Source organism: Cnephaeus nilssonii (assembly GCF_951640355.1).
Source record: "Cnephaeus nilssonii genome assembly, chromosome: 10".
Classification (NCBI taxonomy): Eukaryota; Metazoa; Chordata; class Mammalia; order Chiroptera; family Vespertilionidae; genus Cnephaeus; species Cnephaeus nilssonii.
In genome coordinates this window covers 31,703,039-31,729,669 of record NC_137081.1, presented here as the reverse complement: position 1 = coordinate 31,729,669, position 26,631 = coordinate 31,703,039, and the positions used below count along the sequence as shown (strand labels likewise).

The window sequence follows — 26,631 nt, the reverse complement described above, 5'->3', positions numbered from 1 at the left end:
CTCCCCTCTCCCAGAAAGCAGCCCCTCAGTTGGCTCCCTTCTCATCATCACTCCGGTCTCAGTTCTGATCAGTTAGCTCCTGATCCACTCACATTACTTTAATTTCTTAAAACTTATATTTACATTAAAATCTTTTGCTTTTGGTTTTATTGTTTTCAGTTTTTGTGAGGACTAACGTACTGTGAAGTATACAAATCCTATGTTTACAACTTGATAAACTTTTATACAGATACTAGAGGCCCGATGCACGAAATTCATGCAAAGGGCTCAGCCCTCGCAGCTGCGGTGGCGTGCCTGGGCCCTCCCAGCCCTGGCTTTGTCTGGAAGGTCGTCTGTCTGGAAGGCCATCAGCAGTTGCCCTACATCCAGAAATCTGAAGCATATTATGCTTTTATTATAATAGATACATACACCTATGTAAACACTACCCCTCCCCATCACCAGTCAGTACCCCCAAAGTGCCATTCTATCTTCTATCACCATAGATTCGTTTTTTTGTGTGTTTTTTAAATTTAATAAATCTTTATTGTTCAGATTATTACAATTGTTCCTCTTTTTCCCCCCATAGCTCCCCTCCACCCAGTTCCCATCCCACCCTCTGCCCTTACCTCCCCCGCACTGTCCTCATCCATGTGTACAATTTTTGTCCAGTCTCTTCCTGCACCCCCACGCCCCTTTCCCCCAGAGAATTGTCAGTCCACTCCCTTTCTATGCCCCTGATTCTATTATATTCACCAGTTTATTCTGTTCATCAGATTTTTTATTCACTTGATTTTAGATTCACTTGTTGATAGACATGTATTTGTTGTTCATAATTTTTATCTTTACCTTTTTCTTCTTCTTCCTCTTCTTAAAGAATACCTTTCAGCATTTCATATAATACTGGTTTGGTGGTGATGAACTCCTTTAGCTTTTTCTTATCTGTGAAGCTCTTTATCTGACCTTCAATTCTGAATGATAGCTTTGCTGGGTAGAGTATTCTTGGTTGTAGGTTCTTGCTGTTCATCACTTTGAGTATTTCTTGCCACTCCCGTCTGGCCTGCATAGTTTCTGTTGAGAAATCAGCTGACAATCGTATGGGTGCTCCCTTGTAGGTAATTAACTTTTTCTCTTGCTGCTTTTAATATTCTCTGTCTTTTGCTCTTGGCATTTTAATTATGATGTGTCTTGGTGTGGTCCTCTTTGGATTCCTTTTGTTTGGGGTTCTCTGAGATTCCTGGACTTGTAAGTCTATTTCTTTCTCCAGGTGGGGGAAGTTTTCGGTCATTATTTCTTCAAATAGGTTTTCAGTATCTTGCTCTCTCTCTTCTTCTGGCACCCCCATAATTTGGATGTTGGTATGCTTGAGGTTGTCCCAGAGGCTCCTTACACTATATTCAAATTTTTGGATTCTTTTTTCTTTTTGCTTTTCCGGTTGAGTGTTTTTTGCTTCTTTGTATTTCAAATCTTTGACTTGATTCTTGTGGTCCTCTAGTCTGCTGTTAGGTCTCTGTATAATATTTTTTATTTGTCAGTGTATGTTTAATTTCTAGTTGGTCCTTTATCATATCCTCGAGGGTCTTGCTAAATTTATCGGCCTTTTCTAGGAAATTCTTGAAAAACCTTATAACCATGGTTTTGAACTCTATATCCAGTCATTTGCTTTCCTCCATTTCTTTCATTTGTGATCTGTTTGTCTCCGCATTTCGCTGCTTCCCTGAGTTGGTAGAGTAGCTTTGTGTGCTAGGTGTCCTATATGGCCCAGTGGCTCAGCCTCCCAGTTGCCTGAGGTGGACACTTTTGGTGCACCCCTTTGTGGACTGTGTGCACAGCCTTGTTGTAGTTAAGTCTTGATTGTTGTTGGTATCACTGGGAGGAATTGACCTCCAGATCAATTGGCTGTGAGGATCAGCTGTGTCTACACTGGGAGAACTTCTGTGCTGGAGACACCCTTATGGGAGAAGACTTGCAAAAGCCTCTGTGCTCAGCTTGGATGGGGCGGAGTCTCAGGGTGGAGCAGACAGCCTTGGCTTCCCATCAGCCCTGCCCTATGAGGCCCCTGGGTCTCAGTGTCCCTCGGTAATCACTGCAAGCACCTCTGAGAGAAAGCTGCCCTCAAGTTTCACCCACTGCCAGACAGTCCAGTTTCTCCCCGAATGACTCTGGTTTCCCAGAAACTCGCCCAGAACTGGAGTTCAGCGCAGTCGGGAGCTTCCCTCTCCCTCCAGCTTTAGAAAGCCAGCTGCACACTCAGCTGCCCGTGCAGTCAGCCACCCGCCCTCTCCGTGCGTGTGCGTCTCTGTACCTCAGCCTTTTGCAGCTCCTCTGAGTCTCAGTGTGCTTTTCTCTTTCCTTCTAGTTGTATAATTTCCACTCAGCCAGCTTTCCTGTGGTTCTGGATGGTGTCCGTTTTGTCTTTTAGTTGTAGTTTTGATATTGTTGTGTGTGGCAGCAGTTTAGGTGTTTACCTATGCCGCCATCTTGGTTCCATAGATTCGTTTTGTCTACACTTGAACTTCAAATAAATGGAACCATATGATATGAACTTTTTTGTTCAACATTCTGTGAAATTCATCCACATTGTTGCATGTGGCAATAGCTCATTCATTCTTGTTGCTGAATATGCCACAACTTATCCATTCCTTTATCCATTTCATCCAGTTATCTATGTCCATTTGGGTTATTTCTGGGTGTGAACGTTTATGAATATAGCACCTATGACTATTCTTGCACATGTCTTCTGGTGAACATGTACACTAACTCTAAGGGTCAGAGGATAGTGTTTAGGTTCTGTAGATGCTGCCCAGCAGTTTTCTAGTGTTTGTTCCCATTTACAATCTCATCAGCAGTTGCCCTACATCCACACCACATCCTGGTGTTGCCCGTCTTTTCATTACTAGTCACCTGCTGGGTATGTAGTGGTGTCTCATTGCGGTTGTATTTCCATGACTAATAAAGTTGAGCAGTTTTCCATATTTATTGAGCACAGGACTATCCTCTTTTGTGAAGGGTCTGCTCAATTATTTTTGCCTCCATACTTATGGGCTGGTCTATCTTTTTAGGGTTTTTTGTGTGTGTCCCAGATAAAAAACATCTGTCAGATATATGTAATAGCGTCTCCAGATGAAGTGTTCATAGGTTGTCTGTGCCCACCCCGTAAGTCCCAATACAGCAGGGGCTGTCGTGTTCACCAGTGCATTTCCCAGACCTAGCCCCGTCCCAGCACATAGCAGGGACTTAATATTTGAATTTAGTCAGCTGGGATTTGGGGGACAGATTTAACCGTGAGCATCTTCTAACTGTTCACTCACTTGTGCTGCTTGATTGCTGTGTCCCATCTTCATCTTTCTGTACCCTGCAATGTAATGTAGCAACGTAAGTACCGCCGGACCCCCAAATCACACTTCTGAGGCCTTCCTGCCAGCATTTGTCCATGGGCAGCACTGCAGGGAGATAGAGGTGGGAGGGGAGAAGTGGCTTCCTGCTGCTTCAGATTTCTGACAGCATCCCTGGCAGCAGCAGGAGCACTGGCTACAGGAACAGTAACGGGTCAGATGGAAGTGGCTGCAAGGAGAGAAGCCTGGAAGTGCAGGCTCCTGGATCCCCAACCTTAGCAGCCTTACTGGACAGTGCTCCAGCCTTTGAGCAATTTTTCTGCTCCTCCAGCCCAGACTGATGTCAACCTCCAAGTCGCAGTTACCATTAGATAAGGAACCTTTCCTTCTGTCTCTTGCTCCATTACCCCTTCAGGCATCCTTATAAGAAATCTCCGTGTTGCCCTAACCTGTTTGGCTCAGTGGATGGAGCGTCGGCCTGCAGACTGAAGGGTCCCAGGTTCGATTCTGGTCAAGGCCATGTACCTTGGTTGGGAGCACATACCCAGTGGGGAGTGTGCAGGAGGCAGCTGATCGATGTTTCTCTCTCATCAATGTTTCTAACTCTCTATCCCTCTTCCTTCCTCTCTGTAAAAAATCAATAAAATATATATATTTTTAAAAATCCCATGTTAAATCTCTTCTGCTTGAAATACCTGCAGGGGACTGTTTCCTGGTGAGAGCTGTAACACATGGCCCACTGTGTGTTAGGACTCGATTGTTTAGCATGAAGTGCCTATTGAACACAAGGCTTACAGGACCAGGTAGATGCTGCACTTGATAGTTACGGAAGGGATGATGACAGTAAGTAAACTGGCTACTTTTTACTGTGCTGGGTGTTCACAGAAAGGATAATTTTAAGGATTTGAATTCTAAGGTTAGGGCATGATCAGAGAACTAGAGTATTTATGTGTTAGTCTTTTAAAAGAATCTCTCATTTCTTACAGATACGGGGTATAAGGTCAGGACCAAAATATGCATGGGTTGCAGAATTATAATAATCTTAAATTGAATTCATAGCCATGCCAATTCTCTTAGCTGACATTCACCGCAATTGACTGGGAAGGAGTGAGACCTTGAGGTCTGACTGAGGATCCCGGGGTAGACTCAGACAAATCCCCAGGGAGAGGGCTCTTCTCCAGTGTGAAGACAGTGCCTTTTCTTGTCTGAATAATAAATAACCTCACCTGTTAAGTACCCTTCCAAGAGGATGCCTATTTTCAACACCCACCTTGACAACCCCTCATTGTCCCCATACCCATAACTAGAATTAAGGAAAACAGGTACAGAGTCTGAGACAGGAGGAAATCAGTACACACTAAAACAATTGCTAATTATTCCAGCAATAAATTAATAACTAAATACTAAGTAAGATTTTGCTAATTTATAATAATAAAACCTGGAGAATATGTGTGGGAATAAATTCTAAGGTATTGGACTAAATGGATAGGATGTGAGGGATCTTAGATCAGGTCACATGTATTGGTGTGTTTAGCAGAGATTCTGAACTAAATGTTTAGCTCAAACATCTAGAAGTAGCTCTAACATCTTGACTAAAACCAAACTCAATAGTAGCCTGGATTCAATGAGATTGAGAAGCCTGATGACTGAAGAGGAGGGAAGCCAAAGACTTAGAAGGGATGTTGGAGTGGATTTATGGTGACACACATTCTCCACCCGTGACTCCCTCACTGAGGCGCCGAGAGATGTGTAGGGAAGGCGACCAGCATCTTTAAAAAGTTGTGCGGTGTGTGTTCCCCACAGGCCAAGGCCGACGATGACAGGATGACTGACTTCAATGGGAATCAGATGGATATAAACACTGCAACGAGTGTCAAACACAGTGTGTCCACAGCAATGTTTTGACCTCCAGGAATAAAACAGATGGGTGACCTGCTGATGTGTTACTTGCTATACAAACATGGAGAGGGGAGAAGCCTGCACTTACTGCAGTGAGCGGAGCACCAACCTCTAGCCTAGTTCCCAGACCCAGACTCTCTGGACAGGAAGGCAGCTTCTCAGTAAGACAGGACTCTGCATGGTGGCCACAAGTATAAATAGTCTTCCCCAAAAGTGCTGGCAGCCACAGACCAGGGCCACTGTGCCCCGGAGAAGGGAAATCTTCAAGGATTGCTGGACATGGGCTATGTGGACACTAATCTCTGGGACCCAAATGCCACACTGTTCACCAGAGTGGGAGTTTATGAGAGTCACGTGGTAGGTAGAGTTTTGGCCTGAGTCAATCTCAGTGGATGAGAAGGGAGGGAGAGGGAGGCTACCCAAGGGCAAGAGTGGGCAGCTGAGACAGCATCCTGGGGAGGTGGAGCCATGTGTGAGACAAGGTGCCAGGCCCAGTGCATGTTTCATCCTTCCATCAGATTTTGTTTATAAAGACAAATTTGAGACAAAATTAAGAATTTTAAGATAGTAAAATGTATTTCAAATAATTAATAAACCACACTAAAGAGCAAATAATAGCAATGTATTCTCAGAATTAGACAAAAAGTCTAAATTAAAGAAATTACTACATGATTAACCTTGTACATACAGGGTGGGCAAAAGTAGGTCTACAGTTGTTCATATGGAAGATAATACAATAATCACTAAATAATAACACAAGAATAAACTTTCACATACTGACAACTGTAAACCTACTTTTGCCCACCCTGTATTTTTGTAATGTTGGAGGTGAATCTTTAGAGTAAACAAATATTGAATTCTAGCTAGAAAGACTTTTTCACAGTAGTATGGGTTAATAATTATGAGACCACATTGGAATATTCTAGAATTGAGCAAATAAGGAAATACACTGAAGATAATATGAGTCAGTGTCTCATTGTTGGAGGAATTACAAATATGGAAAGGAGGAAGATTAGAATGGATCCTGTGTATTGGAATTGAAGATATTAGGAAGAACTCATTGAATGTAGAGATAAAGTTATGACATGTAGATACACAGGTGTATGCATGTACACACACGCGCACACACACACACACACACACACACACACACACACACACTGCCTATCTGTGGAGACACCCCAGTAGCAATAAGCATGACCAGTGCCCAGATTTTGGTCTGGATACCATTCCCCAAGAAAGGGAACCACAGCTCCTCAGAGAAATGGTTTCCAAATCTGGAAAAGTAGACGAGGAACCTAACATATCTCTTGTCAATGTAAGGAAGTGCTCAGAGAATGATGGGGATATAGCAAAAGAACATAGAAGCCAATCAGAGGGGCTCATAAATGGATAGTGTGCATGAAAAAGAGAATCAGACTGTAACCTATACACAGTGTGTTCATGATTGTGCATGGGTGTGTATGTATGGGAAGTTCATCCTTACAGAATGCTAATAAATGTGAAAGAAAAGCTTGGCAAACATCTTAGTAATTGTTATGGCTGCTAAACCAGTGGGTGAAAGACTGATGAGGATCTTAGTCTGCAGGTATCCCATAAAGAGGAAAACCAGTACAGCACAGAAACCTGGCAGACAGCACCTTAACCAAGGGCCTAAAGTGACCATCGTCAGTAATGGTCCAACCCACCCACACGTGCTCCTGATACGCACTGAGGACATCACATCAGTGTTGTAGTATTCCTGCCCAACTACGTAACCTCAATCAGATCATGAGAAAACACCAGGGAAACTGCAGGCATTCTACAAAGTAATTGTCCTGCCCCCTTAAAATATGTCAAGATATGAAAGGCAAAGCCAGACAGAAGAACTGTTTCAGATCAGAGGAGACCCAAGAAACATGACAACTAAATGCAGCGAGTGATTGTGGACAGCATTCTGCTCCTGGTGGTTTTCCTTATAAAAGACATTAGCAGGACAATTGGTGAAATACGAAAGCCTGAATATTAATAGTATGGATCACTGATTTCCTAATTTTAATCACTGTCCTGTGGTTATGTAAAAATGTCCTTGTTTCAAGGTTCACACTCTGAAATAGTTAGGGATAAGGGATATAACATCTGCAGCTATTAAGAGGCATCGATGTTAGCAATTGGAGGATCTGGGAGAACATTATGTGGGAGTTCTTGCTATAGTTCTGGCAATTTTTCTTTTAAAAAAAGGCTGAAATTACTCAAAATAAGAGCACCCCCCCGTGCTGAAACCGGTTTGGCTCAGTGGATAGAGCGTCGGCCTGCGGACTGAAAGGTCCCAGGTTCAATTCCGGTCAAGAGCATGTACCTTGGTAGCGGGCACATCCCCAGTAGGGGTTGTGCAAGAGGCAGCTGATCGATGTTTCTCTATCATCGATGTTTCTAACTCTCTATCCCTCTCTCTTCCTCTCTGTAAAAAAAATCAATAAAATATATATATTTTTAAAAAAGAGCACCCCCCCCCCCAATGATAGTCACAACTTTTCAATGACGAAAGAAGTAATAGACCTAGGTGACAATCAATGAATGTTACAAAAAGCTACATACAAGATCGACAGGACTTTTCTAATGGGGTGAATCAACTAACAGCAACATAACTGATGATGAATTTAATGTAAGTAAAAATGGGACAACCAGTCAATACTGCCAGCCAGTGTGACCATTGTGTGCAGCAGGGTGTACACCACACCACCGATTAGTATTCTTGGAGGGGAGGGGAAAACCTCAATTTAGTCAAGCCTTTAGATCTGACCAAGTACAGAAAATGTGGAAAGGTGAATAAAGCAATACCATAAAGATGCTCCCTGCTGAATCCAGAACATGGGATATTCTGTGGACAAATGATTGTTTTATCAACTTTTTCTCTTTCTAAGGGGGAACTGGTGGTGTCTGTTTCATGATGGACTGACCTACCTAAAGCTTAATTTCATGCTTCCAGAGAAAGTCAGAAAATCCATGTGAGTGTCTCTGTTCCCTACATGAGCTCACCATGCTTGCATTTTGACTGGGGTCTGCTTAAGTAGAACTTCAAAGGGTACTTGTCAAGCATCAGCAAGGACTGAGTGTCACTGAAAAACCGAGTGTCAGCAGGATCTCACAAGGGTGGGCAGGTGCCCACATAGAGCACACCAGCACTCAGGTGGCAGAAGCTAAAGGAAACCTCGGAGGTCAGCTAGGCCGCTAGTTCCCCATTCTGGCTCTCCATTTAGAACTACTTGAGCCACTTAAAAATAATCTCATGCTGGAATTGCCCCAAATTAGACTCTGGGACATGGAGCTCAGGGATTGATTTTTGTTTCAAGTTCCTCAGATGATCTGGGCCAACCCCCTCACCTGACAGGCAAGCAAACTGAGGCCAAGACAGGACAGGAAGGACTGGTTAATATCGAGGTTGGCAGTACTGTCCCATCTCCTGGAACCTTGAGGGATACGTCTTTGCACTAATTTTAAGACACCTAAGAGGAAGAGCACCCCTATTTAATATGCTCTACTGTACCTATACTTGCTCCCACAAGCTCTCTTCTCCCTTGCGAAACAGTCTACAAATGGAATTTATCAAGCTTTTATGTGCTGGACATGGCACAATGCAATTACATTTTAAGTTACTGATCACAACTACCTGGTAGTTCCCATTTCACAGATGGGAAAACAAGTACTTGCCTAAAGTAGGTGGAACCAATATTCAAATCTGACAGCTGCACTCCAGGGCCTCCACTCATAACACCACTCACAGGGTTACTCCACAGGGAACCTTAAAAACATATACCAAAAGCCTAGATTCTGTGTAGAATTGGGAGATGCTAGACATGGCAAGGCTAGGCCCTTGGAAACGGCTCTGGGTTCCTGGCTCTGTGCAAGAATGGAAACCAGAGCCTGTTCTGAGCCCCTCATGGAAAAGCCAGGGGTCCTTAGTCCACAGGCCAAATCGGGGTGTCTGCTAAGATTCCTTTCCCCTGGTCACTGTGCACAAACTTACCTCTTCCAAACTTCTCCCATCTCAAAACAAGACTAGAGAGTGTGACTGTAGAATCAGGACCACAGTGAAATGGGGTAGCAAAGCACTCAAGCAAAACCCCCCCAGACTTCCAGACTTTCCTACAACTAATTGTAGCTGTATCTCTACATCTGGCTAACAAGAATTAAGAGTTGGGTAGGGTTCCCAAAAAAGCTCCTTAAAGGGGGCTGACTGAGCAGAGGTGTGCTCCCTTTGCCTTGTCCCACTCCTTCCTCCTGTCTGGAATATGAGCATGAGCATTGGTGCTCTAGCAGTCACCTGGGACGATGAGTGACCTTGAGGATGGAAGCCACAAGAGGACAGTGAACAGAAAGAAGTTGGATCCCTAACTGACTTCCCAATTTCACTTGAGAAACGATTTTGGTTAAGTCATTGCTACTGTCTTTTATTATATGCAACCAAACCTACTACTGACCCACAGACCATTTTAAGGACTGTTTCTCATGCTAAAAGAAGTCACAGGAAAAAGGAATGTACTGTCAGGGGAAACTAATCCATCACACCTGCATTTGGGGGGAAAAGTAAACAATCTTTAGGATATGATGTCGCTGCGTCGGAAGACTGCCTGGACTGAACTGAGTGTTGAGGTGATCCTGAGTTCCACCCCTAATGTCATCATCTTGCTAGCAATGAAGGGAGGCAATGCCAGCTCTTAGGCCACAGGGCAGCCATCAGGGAACAAGCCCACTTCTCTCATTCCCCTGCATCCATGTGCCGCTTCTCCCATGCAGTGAACCATGGCTACCATTCTCACTGATAATCCCTGGAGGCAAATTCTCCTCTTGAAGGCTAGGGTTCCCAGTTTGGAAGTGATGCTACCAAAAGCTGCAGAGGTTCCTCACACTCAGGGAATCCAGCAACATCAATAAGCTGAACATCACACATCTAGCTAGCTGCTTCCAGGTGTCTGGCTTCCCACATCCCAACAGCCACAGCAGGACCAAAGCCATCATCCAGAGATGAGCCCCTTACTTTTTGTTCCAAGAAACTCATCAATGAAGCCAACTTCCATTTGTGCTAGTGGTGGTTGTGCCTTTTTGTTTAGAATGTGTGTGGCTCAATTGGTTAACCCTTTGCACTCGCTTGCTTTTTTCTCGATTCCTTTATTCTACTCGGGATTTAATTTTTTAAATACCCCAGATTTTACAAAGCGCGGCAGTAGAATAAAAAACTGGAGTTTCTTTTCATACAAACTTATTTATTTAATGTAAGAAAAGCCCAAATAAAGGAGGAGGGATAGAGGGAGGGAAGGGATGGGCTACCGATGCTAACCGTGTCAAGTCACACTCGACATCCGAGTGCAAAAGGTTAAAGCACCATCCTGATTCACCAAGGTTGTGGGTTTGGTTCCTAGTCAGGGCATATACAAGAAGCAACCAATGAATGATGCATAAATAAGTGGAACAAATCAATGTTTCTCTCTCTCAAAAATCAAAAATTATAGAATGTGCATGCCTGCTGTTCTTTTGGGGAAGTTCTATTTCCCATAGTGGGCACACAGGAGAAAGAGGTTCATTTCACAGTAGCACATCTGTGTAATCAGTCATACACAGTCTTCCTATTTTTATTAATAGTGGAGAAAGGAGCATTTTGTAAAAAATAAATTTTAATTCCTCTACCTGATCAACTGTAATGTATTTAAAATACCCACTATCCTATCTAATAAAAGAGTAATATGCAAATTGACCATCACTCCAACACACAAGATGGCTGCCCCCATGTGGTGAAAGATGGCTATCCCCATGTGGACACAAGATGGCCAGCAGGGGAGGAGAGTTGGGAGGGACCAGGCCTGCAAAGGAGGGCAGTTGGGGGCGATGAAGCCTGCAGGGGAGGGCAGTTAGGGGTGACCAGGCCGGCAGAGGAGGGAAGATGGGGGCGACCGGGCCTGCAGGGAAGGGCAGTTGCAGGGGACCCAGGCCTGCAGGGGAGAGCAGTTGGGAGGAACCAGGCCTGCAGGGGAGGGCAGTTAGGAGTGACCAGGCCTGCAGGGGAGGGCAGTTAGGGGCAATCAGGCTGGCAGGGGAGCAGTTAGGCATCAATCAGGCTGGCAGGGGAGTGGTTAGGGGGTGATCAGGCTGGCAGGCAGAAGCGGTTAGGGGCAATCAGGAAGGCAAGCAGTTGGGAGCCAGCAGTCCTGGATTGTGAGAGGGATGTCCGACTGCCTGTTTAGACCCGATCCTACCAGTATTAGGCCTAAACGGGCAGTTGGACATCCCTCGAGGGGTCCCAGATTGGAGAGGGTGCAGGCTGGGCTGAGGGACACACACCCCCATGCATGAATTTCGTGCACTGGGCCTCTAGTATTATTTATTTATAAAATGGTTCCCCTTAGAGAAATTCATTATCTATAATAATAAAAGCATAATATGCTAATTAGACTGGACGTCCTTCCAGACGACCATCTGGATGAAGCTGGGGCTACAAGGGAAGCCCGGGTCTCGGGTGCCTGCCAGTGGCTGGAGGGAAGCCCGGGTCCCAGGTGCCAGAGGGAAGCCGGTGCCAGCAGCCGGGGGAAGGAAGGCCTATCCTTGCACGAATTTCGTGCATCAGGCCTCTAGTATAAAATAAAGCCAGAGGTACTAATATCTACCCCATTAAAAAAGTAAATAAGCCCTCAACTTAGAGCCACTGGAGAAAGTTCAAGTTCCTTGATGTATATGCATAAACTCATTTTATACAGTTCTTTCCCCTAAATGGCCACAGCGGTCTCTCCATTCCACACACACATCTATAGTATGACCTTAGCACTTCTTCCATCGCGGCGGGTGGGATGTTCCCAGTCCCTGATATCTGAGTGGGCTTGTGTCACAGAAGTGAACTATGTGACTTCTACCTGGTTCTCTGGGGGAAGTCAACTGCCATACAAGAAGCCTGTCTACCCTGAAGCTGCTGTGATAGAGGACATGGAGTTCCTTCAGCCACAGCTCAGTCAAGTTCCCACACAACAGCCAGCATCAACTGCCACTCACACAGTGAGCCATGTTGGCCAGCCACCTAACCGGGCCTTCCTACGCCTGCAGCCCAGCAGATATCTGAGCATGCCAGAGGAGACGACACAGAACTGCCCGCTGAGCTCTCCCCAAGTCCCGACTCACAAAACTACCAACAAAACGAAGCGGCTGCTGTAAGCCAGCTTGGGTAATTGGTTATGCAGCGACAGTAAGCAGAGCCCCAACTATCTTGGAAAAAGTCTCCATAATTAAAACTATTTTATCTGGGTATGTTTTAAAAATCGCTTAAGTTAAAATAACTAAAAGCAAACAGTGTACAAAACAAATACTTTAACTCTCAGAAAGAGTTCAGAAATTTACAGAAACAGTTCAGAAAATTTGCAAATACGTTTATAGAAAGGATTAAGAACATGGCAGCTGGAAGTGAGAGTGAACAAATCAGAATGTGAAAAAGAGAGAACTGAAAGAAATTCCTAGGGAAGAGCAGTTTCTTTCCACCAAGTGGGAAATTCCACAGGTAGGAGCTAGGCAAATGGAATGTTCCATGACTAAAATGACTTTGTCCCTTCTAATCTGCCTCCCCCACCCCTTATTTATTTCCTGAACAAGCATACAGCAGTCTGGTTTGGAAGGTGTGGGCAGGGCCAAGGAGCAGACATCCAGGACCAGCAGAAGGGACATACAAAGGAAGAAAAGCCCTTTGGTCAAACTTACCCATGTTTATCCTGACCCCTACATTTTCAAGTCAAGAACCAGCCAGTGTTTCACAGCCTGGCAGAGAAAGCTCCGGCTGCCTCCACATCTTCGGTGCTCACGGGAGCACCGAAGTTTTTCCATGGCACCAAGAGAACGATTTTGTGCAAAGCGCAGCCTCGACAAGGCGAGAGAATACTACCAGCTTTTATTTAAGTTCTTTTTTATTTTCCTCCACACTGGCAAAAGTTCCGAGGGAGCTTAAAGTTTTGTAAACATTTTAACTATTCTTCCCCCCACCCCCTACTTTTGAATTTACAAAGCAAAGGAGAGCAGGAGTCTCAATTTTAAATGGTTCCCCATCTCCTCATGCTATTTGATCCAAAAACTATATACAAGTTTATAGCAGTCTCTGTATAGTTATTGTACATGTTTAGGAGGGAGGGAGGCAAGAAGGGATAGGGAGAATGGTGATCCAAAATAAAAATAGAAACCAAATATAATCATTCAAAACCAAACTGCTCTCAGAGCAACTCCAGCCTCTTCAGGCAATGACAGGAAGAAAAGGTGCTCTATCAGGAGCCACCCAAACAGCACTTCTTGCACAGGGATGGATGGTCCAATGGCTCCGGACCAAAGTGTGACTGGCAATTCCAGATGGTGTTGTGGGGTGGGGAGTGGGAGGGTGGGGGAGGAGGGGCTGGTGGAGGCAGGAAGAGTATTTGTTTATAAATAGGGCTTGAATACATTTATATCTGAAGGGAAGGGTATGCGGAGACCATGACCAGAAGCCAGCACCAGGCTTCTCTACCATCCTATCCCGTCCCTCCATCCCACTGCATTCTCTTGTATAGTGGTTTCCATGGATGAAGGGCTTACAGATAGTCAGGTTCTGTATGTTCTTTTTTCTTTCTTTCAGAAAAGGCAACCAACTTGCCATTCCAGAATCTTTAAACAAAACCTTTTCAGGGCCACAGCAAGACACACACGCAATGCTCTGAGGAACCAGATGAATTTCCGAGCTTTTATCTGATGCAAAAGTTTATCCCTATTCAAAATGAAATTATACAAATTCATACATATGGTAAAGATCCTAGCCGCCTCTTAAACGAGACAAATTTTCAGCAGAAAGGCCCAAAAACAAACTGGTCCTAGTCCTCTGAAGTAAAAATATTTATGGGAAAAATCAGTTTTTGTAAGAAAGAAAAATTAAGAATAAGTCCCTCTCCCAGGCCACAGGGTCTCCTTTGTCCAATCAGGTTGGAGTATGCCAGGGGAGAAGTCAGCTTGCGTGGAAGTCACTATCTAATGAAGAAAACATGAATCCTTCCTCTGAAAGGATGCTCAGAAAGAACAGGCGAGGGGTGTGTAACATCAAACTAATCCAATCTAAACTCCACCCGACTCAGGGCCTCTTTGATGCAATCCCAAAGTTAGCAATGCGACCTTCAGACTTCAGAGCGCTGACTGTCTCTGTTGGACACTAGGTCACGGTCCATGGGCGTTTTGTAGCTGGCCAATGTCTGTTACCATTAACTCTCTTCATGATTGCACCAGCTAGACCCCTTGCCCTTATTGGGGGAATAAAATGAAGAAAAACAAAAGGAAAAAAATGACAAGAGAAAGTAAATTGCTATTGGCAGATCCCAACACACTTTCTGGGAGACAGTAGATGAAATCACGGCACAGTAAACACGTGCTGCCCAAAATCAGCCTTGTTGGAGAGTAATCCCAACTGCCACCCCCGAGACACAGGGTCTGGTCCACTTATCTACAGTCTGAGATGCTCACCAACAGAAATGGTTTAAAGGATCTTGGACACAAAAGGCTAGAAGAGAAAGCCTGAGATGATGGATTCTGTGATTTGTTGCAGAGTGATAAGAGTAAATGGTAAGTGTTGTGTCCAAAGGTGAAGAATCCATGGTCAGCAGAGAGGAGAGGGAAGGCCAGTCCACTGGCAGGTGCTCAGTAGTCATCCAAAGTTTCGATTTCACCCATATTGAGTCGCTCCGATGAAGCATTGACTGAAAACCCTGCAGGAAAAAATTGACAATGAGTGACCAATACCCAGACAACTATGTGTCTCAAATGCAATGGGCTGCAATTCTGGGCAGTAGGCTGGAATATGAGTCCTTTTGTTTTTGAGCACACCATAAGGGTGGAATAATCAAGGGAAGGAGAAGAAGGATAAAGGTCAGAGCAGTGGTTTTGTTTTCTGCCCTTCGAATAAGAGATTCTTTTTGTTTTATTTCTTAGGGTTCTAATATAATTTAATTAGGGAGAAAAAAAACACAAACAAAACCAGCATTACTGCTTAAACAGAATTACAAACCATTGCCTTAGAGAGTCCAGAAAGGAACCTGGGGTATAAGTGTGTGTTCAGGCCAGGCCAGGCTGGTCCCTGAAGGAGAGGGGAAATTCATTCAGGATAGGTACCTTAAAAGAAATGGGGCCTTAGCTGCATTTGGGGCCCTAGCCTGTTTGGCTCAGTGGACAGACAGAGTGTTGACCTGTGGACTGAAGGGTCCCAGGTTCGATTCTGGTCAAGGGCACATACCTTGGTTGCAGGCTCAATCCCTGGCCTGAGTTGGGGCGAGTGCAGGAGGCAACCAATCAATGTGTTTCTCTCATATCAATGTTTCTATCTCTCACCCTCCTTTCCACTCTCTCTAAAAAATGGAAAAAATATCCTTGGGTGAGGATTAGCAACAACAATAACAACAAAAATAGAATAACAGTACTAGCACTGAAGGCAGCAAGCAGTACTCATAAACACTACTGACATTTGAAAACCTAATGCCACCAGCCACATGTATGTAATTTTCCCATAAACTCCATAATCAGAGGTTGATAAATAGAGTTATTTACAGGGCCTCTTTGGAAGGAGTGACTCCCAAAAAGCTTTCAGTTCAACCACCCTAAATGAAATCCCAAACTGTTTAACTGCTATTTGAGTATCAAAAAGTAAACAAGCCATGCTCTCCAGTCTAAAAGCAGTTCTGTTAATATTATTTGAGTTTTCTGCCTCCTTCTTTTTATTCCTAATGTTCAAGTTTTCAAACAAATACATTTTTTAAAGGTACCAATAATAAACCAAAAATTCTCTACATAATAAAAACAGCTTAATTATATTACATTCTTGACTCAAAAATATCATGAATTGAAAACATAAGCACGTCTGTTTATTAACCAGGGAAGCTGCGGTACAAGCGGCTTATAGGTCTGAGTCTGGGAGAGCTAAGGACTCCAAACCCCAACCTGAGCTCTACCCATCACCTGTGTTCCCACAGCCCACAAGACTTTCTCCCTTAAAAATAATGAAAGGCTTAGTGTTTGTATTTTTAAATAACAGTTTAATTAGGTAAGTATAAACACCTAAACACCAAACAAGTCTATGAAATGAGCTATTAATCTACTCTGAAGCAGGTTTTTCTTTGATGTCACATATATCTCAAGAACAGATGAAATGTGATAAAAATAATAATGAACTACAGGCAATAAAAGTGAAAAGGTAATAACACAAACTAAATTATTTTTTAACCATAAAAAGACAGGAAGGAAAAGAAGCCTGGGGCAAAAAAAGTTATTTATTTATTGCCATAATATTCTGATAACGAGGCTTTTTGCAGACATGGTCTCATTTACTTGCCATAGAAAACCAGTAAGGTGGACACTTTCCCCTTTTGATAAAAAGGAAAGCTCTGGAACACCAGGACACCCAAGGAAATGCAAACGAGGATTTAAGCCCAGGATGCCTAGCTCTAAAGACACATTCCTTTAGGTTCAGAACAACAGGCTGCCTCTCACTCACAATTTCTTTAAGGTTTGAGAGCCTGTTTTTATTTTATTTTTAAAACATATTTTTATTGATTCCAGAGAGGAAGAGAGAGGGAGAGAGATAGAAACATCAATGATGAGAGAGAATCACTGACTGGCTGTCTCCTGCACACCCCCACACAGGGGATCGCACCCGCAACCCAGGCATATGACCTGACCACAAATCAAACCATGACCTCCTGGTTCATAAGTTGAACATTCAACCACTGAGCCACATCAGCTGAGTTGAGAGCCTGTTTTTATAAGGAGAGTGTAACTGTGTGTGTTTGAATTGCACGGGTTCACTTACATATATAGGTGGATTTTTTTTCAATAAGTATGCAGTTGGCCCTTCGTATCCCAGGATTTTGCATCTATGAATTCAGCCAACCTCGATGGAAAACAGTATTTTTGACTAGAAACTGGGAATCAGTGGATGCAGAGGGCAGACTATATACATTGTTCTACGGCATTTTATATAAGGAACTTGAGAATCCTCAGCTTTTGGTATCCGCACCAGTCCTGGAACCAATCCCCCACAGATGCAAGGGACGAATGAAGTTAAGTTTTGGGGAAGTCAAAAATTATACTCAGACATGTGATTGTGTAGAAGGTCTACGACCCTAACCCATGTTATTCAAGGGTCAACTGTATTTGTCATATCTACGTACAGGATGCTGGCTCACAGTGCCAGCCGGTAGACAATGGAAGACATTAAAATGAGCCTGAGCCCCTTCTGATGGTTTGTTTTAGAAGCATGGCTCTCTTCTCATCTACTTTTTCAATGGATACTTTTGAAGCAAATTAAAGCCTGTTTCCTACTCTGTGGTGGGAAACTTGTAACTGGTGGATATTTATTAATTTTCTTAATCTGTAAGTCAATAAGGCATATATAAATTAAAACAATAATATGTGAAAGTGAGTAGGTAAAGGGCAGAAATTAGTAATTATCAAAAGAATTTCCAGAAGGAGGTCCAGTTGAACAGAAATTTTCATAAAATGGCCTAAGAGACTACCCAAGTGAGTTTCCTTAATACTTTGATTTTTTTTCTTCCCCTTTAAGATATACAGATTCCTTAAACTCTATTTCTAAAATGACCGCTCATTCCCCTAAAGCAGTGGTTCTCAACCTTTCTAATGCCGCGACCCTTTTAATACAGTTCCTCATGTTGTGGTGACCCCCAACCATAAAATTATTTTCGTTGATACTTCATAACTGTAATTTTGCTACTGTTATGAATTGTAATGTAAATATCTGTGTTTTCCGACGGTCTTAGGCGACCCTGCTAGCGGTTCTCAACCTGTGGTTCTCAAAGACCCCGCTAGCAGGGTCACCTAAGACCATCGGAAAACACAGATATTTACATTACGATTCATTAACAGTAGCAAAATTATAGTTATGAAGTAGCAACGAAAATAATTTTATGATTGGGGGTCACCACAACATGAGGAACTGTATTAAAGGGTTGCGGCATTAGAAAGGTTGGGAACCACTGCCCTAAAGGGAGATTTTAAGTCCCGTTTTTTTCTTACATCTGTAATAGGAGATGGGGTCAGATCAAACAACGCAATATTTAAGCCTCATTTTCAAAGGAATCTTTTTCCTGACAGCCTAGCCTTTAAGTGCCACAGCTAAGTAGCATGGGATTCTGAGCTAGAACCCACAACCAGACTTTTAGAAACACTTTTAAATTTATATTCATCTATTTCTGTCAACTAGATAAAATTTTGGACTATTCTATTTATCCTTAACATAAACTTACAAGACAGGCAGAAAGAACAGAATTTCACCAGATCTCCATGCTCCCAAAGCCAGCGTTCAGGTATTAGCTCCAAATGGCAATGCTCAAAGTTTAGTTTTTGTTACTAACATTTGCTTTCTCGAGGGCGGGAAACTTCTGGAGGAAAGTGGATTCTGTTCAAGGCAGAGTGGGGTTGTAACTTCCCTCTTGCTGTGCTATTCGCTCTCTCATGCGGGTCTCTCCACTGGAGTCTCACAGCCATTTCCCACTCAACTCATCCAACACTTAAATGCCCTATCATTTCCCCTATAGCTCTCTCCACTTCACAGTGCTTGCTTATCATTTTAGCAAAAGCCAACACTATCCTTCCTGCTGCCAAACCTTTCCAGTCTTTTTATCCAGCCAATTCTATCCCCTAGGATTCCTAGCTCTAAAGCCCACATTCTCTTAGGTTCAGAATAAGAGGCTGCCTCTCACACAATTTCTTTAAAGTTTGAGATCCTTAAAATTCCTCAAATCCATCTCCCATTCCAAAACCCTACTCACCTGGTCTATATTGCAGCCTCTTAACCAAGCCAACATCCCACACAATTCTATTCCAGACAGCGTGATTTATAATAGCCAATTTTACATTCATAAATGAATAATAATTTTATCCTTGTATGTAGGTTGTTAGGCCAATTTAAGGAACACTAGCAGCCCATCAGCTTTGCCTATGCTGTTTATTACTCCAGAAACAACAGTCCCCATCCTTCCTGCTAGTCTTTCAAAGCCCCAATTCAGGTGTCACCTTTTCCATGAAGCTGCCTCGTGTGAAGACACTGATCCTCATTACAGGACAAGAACAGCTGTTGGTAACACAGAAGAGTGGAAAGAAAACAGGCCTGCTCTGCAATCCCAGGCCATGCTGACAGCTGGGTGACTGGAAAATGTTCTGAATCCTCTAGGCTGGGGTTTTCTCAATGGGAAAATGAACATCACCTCATAAAGCAATCATTCTGAGAATCACATGATACACATGATCAACAAACACTGGCTCTTTTCTCTGAACACCTGATTGGATTTATGGTCAGTTTCCACACACATCAGCATTTAAGTTTGTAAATAACTTTTACTATTCTCCATTATCATTATTTCCAAATAAATGAAAAGGCCTTCTAGGGAAATTAATATTAAATATGAAACAGGCTTTAAAGTATAAAGCACCATACAATCTAGTCCCTATAGCACATGAGGCACGGCTCTTGCGTTGAGACACCCAGTAAATACTTACTACTTATTTTGAACTGGTTAAAAGAATTAATTTGGTAGAAGAATTATTTCCCTTCCTGAAAAAAATCCTACCATGGGACTGCTCTAGCCTGCTATTCCCCCAATGCCCAGCCGAGACTTAAGACCTGTGCTCACCTAATAAACTGGGATCTGCTCGAACCATCTTCTGTTTTTTCTTCTTCTTGCCACTCTGTACGGCCTCAAAATTGGATTGTTGGTTGTTGCTTTGATTGGTCTGAAATACTGAATGGAGTGCACTGTGGTTCATCCCCCACACGGAGTCCTGTGAAACAAGATGGTACAAGTGAAATTACACAGTGCATGTAGGCTTGGCCCACCCTCTGAGAATGGTTGATTGCCCTCCCTCACCTTATCAACTATGAGTTTCAAACAAAAAGTCTACCACAGATTCTGGTAATTATAAACCCCCGAGTAGTCCACTGAGCCACCCTTCTCCTTCATTTAGATTTGGACATCCCATTTAAGTGCTATGCCTCCACAAAGCCTATCTTGGTAACTCCAGGTATCACCCTGCTATGACCGCACAGCGGTCAAAACCTCTCAGGTCTGCATGGAGTCTGTACAATCCACTAGGAAATTCAATATACAGCAGATACAATCACCAGCAGACCTCTGACTATGGCAATTTACATGCCTCACATACCCAAAGTGGAAGGTTCCTTTGTTCTCTGGGCCCCTAGACAGAGAGAACAGGCTGCAAACGAACTGGTACCATCATATCAAATAAAGTAAATGCCCTGTACTTTATTCCTATTGACAATCCCAGAATGGGTCTAGTCTTAAAACATTATTCATACTTCTACCAACTGGTTCAACTATGAAATGATCTACCAGATAATTCACACTTACTTGTTGCACTTATTAGAGCAATTTATTCAAAACTGGGATCAAGCCCTGGCTCATGTGGCTTAGTGCTTAGAGCAGGCGTCCTCAAACTATGGCCTGCAGGCCACATGCAGGTGTTTTTGCCATTTTGTTTTTTTACTTCAAAATAAGATATGTGCAGTGTGCATAGGAATTTGTTCATGGTTTTTTTTAAACTATAGTCCGGCCCTCCAATGGTCTGAGGGACAGTGAACTGGCCCCCTGTTTAAAAAGTTTGAGGACCCCTGGCTTAGAGCATTGGCCTGCACACCGAAGAGTCTCCCAGTTAAGGGCATACACCTGGATTGCAGGTTCAGTCCAGGCTCTATGGGGGCGTGTGCAGGAGGCAGCCAATTGATGTGTCTCTCTCACGTCAACCAATCTCTCTCTCTTTCTCTCTCCCTAAAACTCAATGGAAAAAATGTCCTCAGGTGAGAATTAACAAAACAAACAAACAAAAAACACTTAAAGATTTAGTGAGCTAGCTGAAGGCAGGAAGGGTGGAGAAAGCCCTGTGGAAGGATGAGCCTGGATGCACTTGCCCTAGACGTTTGCCTTCCTACTTCAGCAGAGTCAGCCACTTCACAAATGCAAAGGACCTTCTGCATTGCTATAGAATGTCTTCTCTTGTAATTCCTCAAAATACTTTTCCTAGTGCTGTTCATATTTACATCTTTTCACTTTTCCTTCAGTTGATCCCTTTTAGCCCTCAAATGGATTTCACTGTATCTTACATGTTCCCAGAAGTGACCTATAAAACAAACATTATCTCTAGTAAAAGAATTATGTGATTAAAGAATATGAATATTCTAAAGCCTCTCCCTTAATTATGCCAGTTAGTCTTTCAAAAAACTTATACAACCAATCCTCATTATTCATGGATTCCACATTTATAAATTCACTACAATAGTCCGCCCTTATCCACGGTTTTGTCTTCCTTGGTTTCAGCAGTCAATCATAGTCCAAAAATATGAAATGGAAAATTCCAAAAATAAACAATTCATGAGTTTTAAATTGTGCACTGTTCTGAGTAGCATGATGAAATTTTGCACCACCCACTCAGTGCCACCCTGGACATGAATCATCCCTTTGTCCAGCATCTCCATGCTGTCTGTGTACTTGCTACCTGCCCATTAGACATTTAGTAGCTACCTTGGTATCGGGCCTGTTATCAGAGAGCTAATGACACCACATTCACCTAACTTCTATTACAGTATATTGTTATAATTGTTTAGTATTGTTGTTAATCATTTATTGTGCCTAATTTATAAATTAAACTTCATCATAAGTATGTATGTACAGGAAAAAACATAGTATATATAGGGTTCAGTACTACCCACAATTTCAGGCATCCACTGAGGGTCTTACAACATGTCCCCCATGGATAAGGGGGGACTACTGTACTCATTGTAATTTATTTGTAACCCTCAGATCAATACCAGCAGTGCTTTTTTGGTCATTCTGGACATGTACATGTCCAGAGCAGTGAAAAGTCTGAGTTGCTCGAGGCACACATTTGCAGTTGAGGTAGATCAGAGCAATACTCTGCCTTCTTATCTCAGCTCTCATACTGTAAACAAGCATCTTTTTTAGCCTATTTAGTGTCATGTTTTCCACATTTTTGTCCTTTTTTTGTTGGTGATTTTATTGTTTAAAATAGCCCCCAAGTGTTAAGTGCTGTCTAGTGTTCCTAAGCACAAGGAGTCTGTTATGTGCCTTATAGGAAATATATGTGTTAGGTAAGCTTCATTCAGGCATGAGTTAGAGTGTGCTGGCTGTGAGTTCAATATTAAGGAATCAACAATAAAGGGGTAGGCAAAAGTTTTACAAATAATACAAAAATTAATAAGAATACAAGAATAACCTATTTCACAATCACAACTGTAAACCTACTTTTGCCCACCCCTTTATCCTATCTAATAAAAGAGAAACATGCAAATTGACCGTACCTCCACTACACCCACAAGCCACGCCCACCAGCCAATCAGGAGCGAGTATGCAAATTAAACCAACCTAGATGTGGTTAATTTGCATATCCAGGCACAGAGCGAAGACTGTACAGTGTAGAAGGAAGACAAGCGCTGCAAAAGGGAGTGAAGCTGCAGAGAAGCAAGCAAGCGGGACGGCGGAGAAGGGAGGGAAGCAGGCGGGGCGGGGGAGAAGGGAGGGAAGCAGACCGCTGCAGGAAGCCCTATTACAGGAATCTTCCTGCAATGGGCCTCTGGTATTAAATAAAGCATCTTGAAACAGAAACTCACATAAAATAAGGTTACATACTGATCAGCCGACAAAAATGTTGTGACCAGAGGTTCGCAAAAAGCTAACCTTTTATTTCCCCTAGGAACAATGATTCAGTATTCACTAATTCAGTCTTGGCAGCAACTTCACAGAACACACTACTATGAATAGCAAGAACTGACTGTACCTTTAACATCCCCACCAAAAACATAGGAAATTGTCAGTACTGGGTTAAATGGTTTCTGAGCACTGGAGATTTAACATTTGTAGGTTTTAACTGTTCTAAACCAAATTTATGGGTCTGTGACAAGTTGAAATTTGCAATTTGACTGAGGCACGTATATGAACTAATAATAATGGGGCTGGTAGTGTGCCTAACAGCAAATGAACAGTTATATTTGCTATTTGAGAAATTCATCAAGATCTCTGGATATGTAATTTAAAAATATCACATCTACTACAGCTTTGATCATTTGACATACAAAAATGGTATCCTTGTTTTACTTTTCATCTTTCTGGCTGCTCAGAATTTCAAGGTAGGAATAAATGCTCAGGCACAGGGCTGCAATCCCTGCCGCCTCCTACCTGCTGCGGCTGCGGCTGTGGCTGCGGCTGCGGCTGCTGCTGCTGCTGCTGCTGCTGCTGCCGCTGGCTGGCTTTCTGTTTGGCACGACGCTCGAGGAACTGCTTGGCAAACTCCTTGGCCTCAGATGTGTCTCCTAAATAGGCCTTAATATAATCATGGACCTCATAAGGAGATTCTACTTCTTTCAGGAAAGAAACAAATGTGGGAACTGCAACATGAAAGGGGAAAAGAGGTAAAGAATAATAATGAAATATCACATAACAAAAAATCAGCTTCAGTTTTTAATATACTGTCAATTCAATACAGACATTGATGATGGAAACTTAAAAGGTACATAGCTATTGTATTAAATAGTCCTTAATCTACTTTAGAAATTAAAAAAAAAAAACACTATCGTTGCATTATCTCAAATTATCTGAAATGGACTAGAGTCAAATAAAGACATATCACACATGCTTAGTTTTACTAAACATTATGTCAATTGAAACAACTGCTTGCCTAAGACTGAAGTCATCTGGGTATTCACTTTAAAAAAAATCAAATAATACTTATAAGTGCCATGATGTATACCAGACACCTTGATAGATACTAAAGATATAGCCATCCCCTTCTTTCACATCACTGAGATGTCATATGTTTAGAGAGAAATCAAGCAGTGTAGTGTAGGAGAAAATCACAAGTGCCAGAGTTACACAGACATGGGTTTAAAACTGACTAGGGAACTTGCTGGCTGTGTGACCTTGCTGAGTGCCTTAACCATTCTGAGCCTCCGTTTCCTAATTTATAAAATGTAGGTAACATCATTTACATTGTAAAGGTAGCTTATAAAATTGCTGCAAAAATTAAATAATTGGGATAACGTACGTTAACCCTGAGAGAGTGCCTAGCACATCGTAGGTGCTTAATAGATGGTAGCCATTACTATTATTTACTATTGTTTTTTCTGGCTCTTTTAGAACATTAGATATTATTACAATGTTGCAAAGACCCATTCAATCCCTTTATTGCTATGTTTTTAAAGATCCTTGGTTTTAGATAAAACACATTAGAGGTGGACTGGTTCAACATGGTCTATTAGCTATGGGAATTCCCAACACCAAGCTGACCAGTCTCTGTTCAAACATTTGTGGGTGAGGGAGTGACTCACTTCTACCTAAGGCAGAAAGTTCTCTTTGTGACAGCTAACAATTAGCAAGTTTTTCTTCAAATTGTCCTGAAACCTTTTCACGTCCACATACTGGTCCTAGTTTTATGCTATACAAAATTAAGTCTACTTACTCTGTCACACAATTCCCATCCCACCCCCAAGGCAGGAAGGGAAGATCTCATATATCACCTCAACCTCTTCTTGCCCAGGTTGACCTTTGTCCCCACTACGGCAGTTACCTTCCTTCATACTTGGCACTGTCCTTCATAAAAGGATCAGTAAGGAACTATGACCACCTCTGTCTTATACATTATAAGACAGCCAGAGATAGCATTTACTTTTTGGCAACCTCTGATAATTTGAGCACAGTATTACAGGGCTTCTGTCACAAGTTATATATGATTAAAGAGCCAAGTTTTTATGGGAGGTGCAGGACTTGACCTCCATTAGATCATTCCAGTTTGCCAACTTCTTTGTGGGTCCTGCTCTGCCACCCCACATGCTAGGTTTCCCTCCACAATTCTTACCATCCAAGTTATTTGCCGTATTAAGGGCATGAAGCATCTGTTCACACCATTGCGTAAATCCATCTTGGGCTTTATTTACTCCCTGAAAGAGCTTCAGCAACTTTTCTTCTTCTTCTACTTTCTTATTCTGCCGGTTAGACACACCTACAGATTTACTAAAGCAAAACAATAGGGCAATATTATATTCCCAGAAACTATTACTATACGATTATACTACAACACCATAAATAATGTTTTGGCAACACTGGATGGCTATCCAATAATCTAATGCTTGGCTCCAAAAACTCAAATATTTGGATTTGGGGTTTGCTCAATAGCCCTTTAAAATCTAGTCTCAGCAAATACATTCTAGTTTGTGAATACAGGGCTTCTTTTCAGAGAAATGATTCAATTCTTCCTATGTGTGCTTTGTTAATTTTTTAAAATTTTGCTAAGCCTCAGTTTTCTCATCTGTAAAATGATACTAGTATCTCTTTGGTTATCGAAGGGAATAAAGATATTGCACACAAAGGCCTAAAAACACTGTCCTCTATGAACTGGCAGATATTTAGCATCCTATTCATAATTTATTATGCCCTCAATTGAGAAGAAACAATCTGACAACACTACCATTTATTAAGTAGCTGCTATGTGCCAGGCACCTTACTAACTACTTCACATGTATTCATTTAATCTTTACAACTATACCCATGAAGTTATTCTTATCTTCATTTTACAGATGAGGGAACTGAGGCTCAAGGTCACACAGCTAATAAGTGATAGTGCTGGGATTTCAGTTCATGTTTCACTTAACACTAAAACCCATGCTCTTTCAACAACACTGTATATTGAGGAAAGAAAGATGAAGGTGAAAGGTAACTAACATCATAAAAAATAAACAGGTTTAAGGTCATTACAGAAGAGTTTATTATACTTATTTTAGTATAAGTAACTTAAAAATATATATTTAGGAAAAAATGTTAAGATCTAGAGAATATCTTGGAAAAATGTTCAACAACAACAAAAATATACTATACCTAATATTTATTAAGTGGTTAGCATGTGACAGGCAATGGACTAAGGGTCCAGCAGTAGGAGCCCCTAGGTCACCAAACTATGACCTCATGTGCTTACACACAGATGAAAATAAGCAGAAACTAAATAACTACCTTTCTCTGCCCACCCAATATCCCAATTCCCAAGCGTCCCTTCCCCCAACCCATAAAGGAGCATAGGTTTGATCATTTTGAGCCCTACCTGAGACTGGCGTTGTTTTTATTTTTATTTGTTGAGTTCCTAGGTCCCACCTCTTTCACTGCATCATCCCAGAATCCCATGTTGGAGTTTTTAGTGTCAGCATTACTCCAGATACTACTAACTAGGTCAGATGCCCACTGGTTGGGGGGACCGGTATTTATAGAGCCCCAAACAGAGTTCCCAATGCTGGTGTGCAGGTTGGAATGCTGTTAAAGAAAAAGAGACAAGTGATTACAGTTAACAATATTAAAAAGATAAAAAGAGAGTACAAAAAAGC

The 26,631-nt window shown here is 42.4% G+C and overlaps 1 protein-coding gene across 5 annotated transcripts in view; it reads right to left on the bottom strand.

The window, feature by feature from the left end:
- Window positions 1-6,023: 6,023 nt before the first annotated feature.
- GIGYF2 (GRB10 interacting GYF protein 2) overlaps window positions 6,024-26,631 on the bottom strand; it is a 130,340-nt gene continuing 109,732 nt past the window's right edge. For all 5 annotated transcript variants that reach the window (XM_079782026.1, XM_079782025.1, XM_079782027.1 and 2 more), the window contains exons 26-30: window positions 26,355-26,560; window positions 25,119-25,273; window positions 23,444-23,652; window positions 19,871-20,018; window positions 6,024-14,938 (exon numbers count right to left, since the gene is read on the bottom strand). In XM_079782026.1, coding sequence (XP_079638152.1) covers window positions 14,871-14,938; window positions 19,871-20,018; window positions 23,444-23,652; window positions 25,119-25,273; window positions 26,355-26,560 — 786 coding nt within the window. In that variant the 3' untranslated portion in view covers window positions 6,024-14,870. The remainder of the gene's footprint in view (window positions 14,939-19,870; window positions 20,019-23,443; window positions 23,653-25,118; window positions 25,274-26,354; window positions 26,561-26,631) is intronic.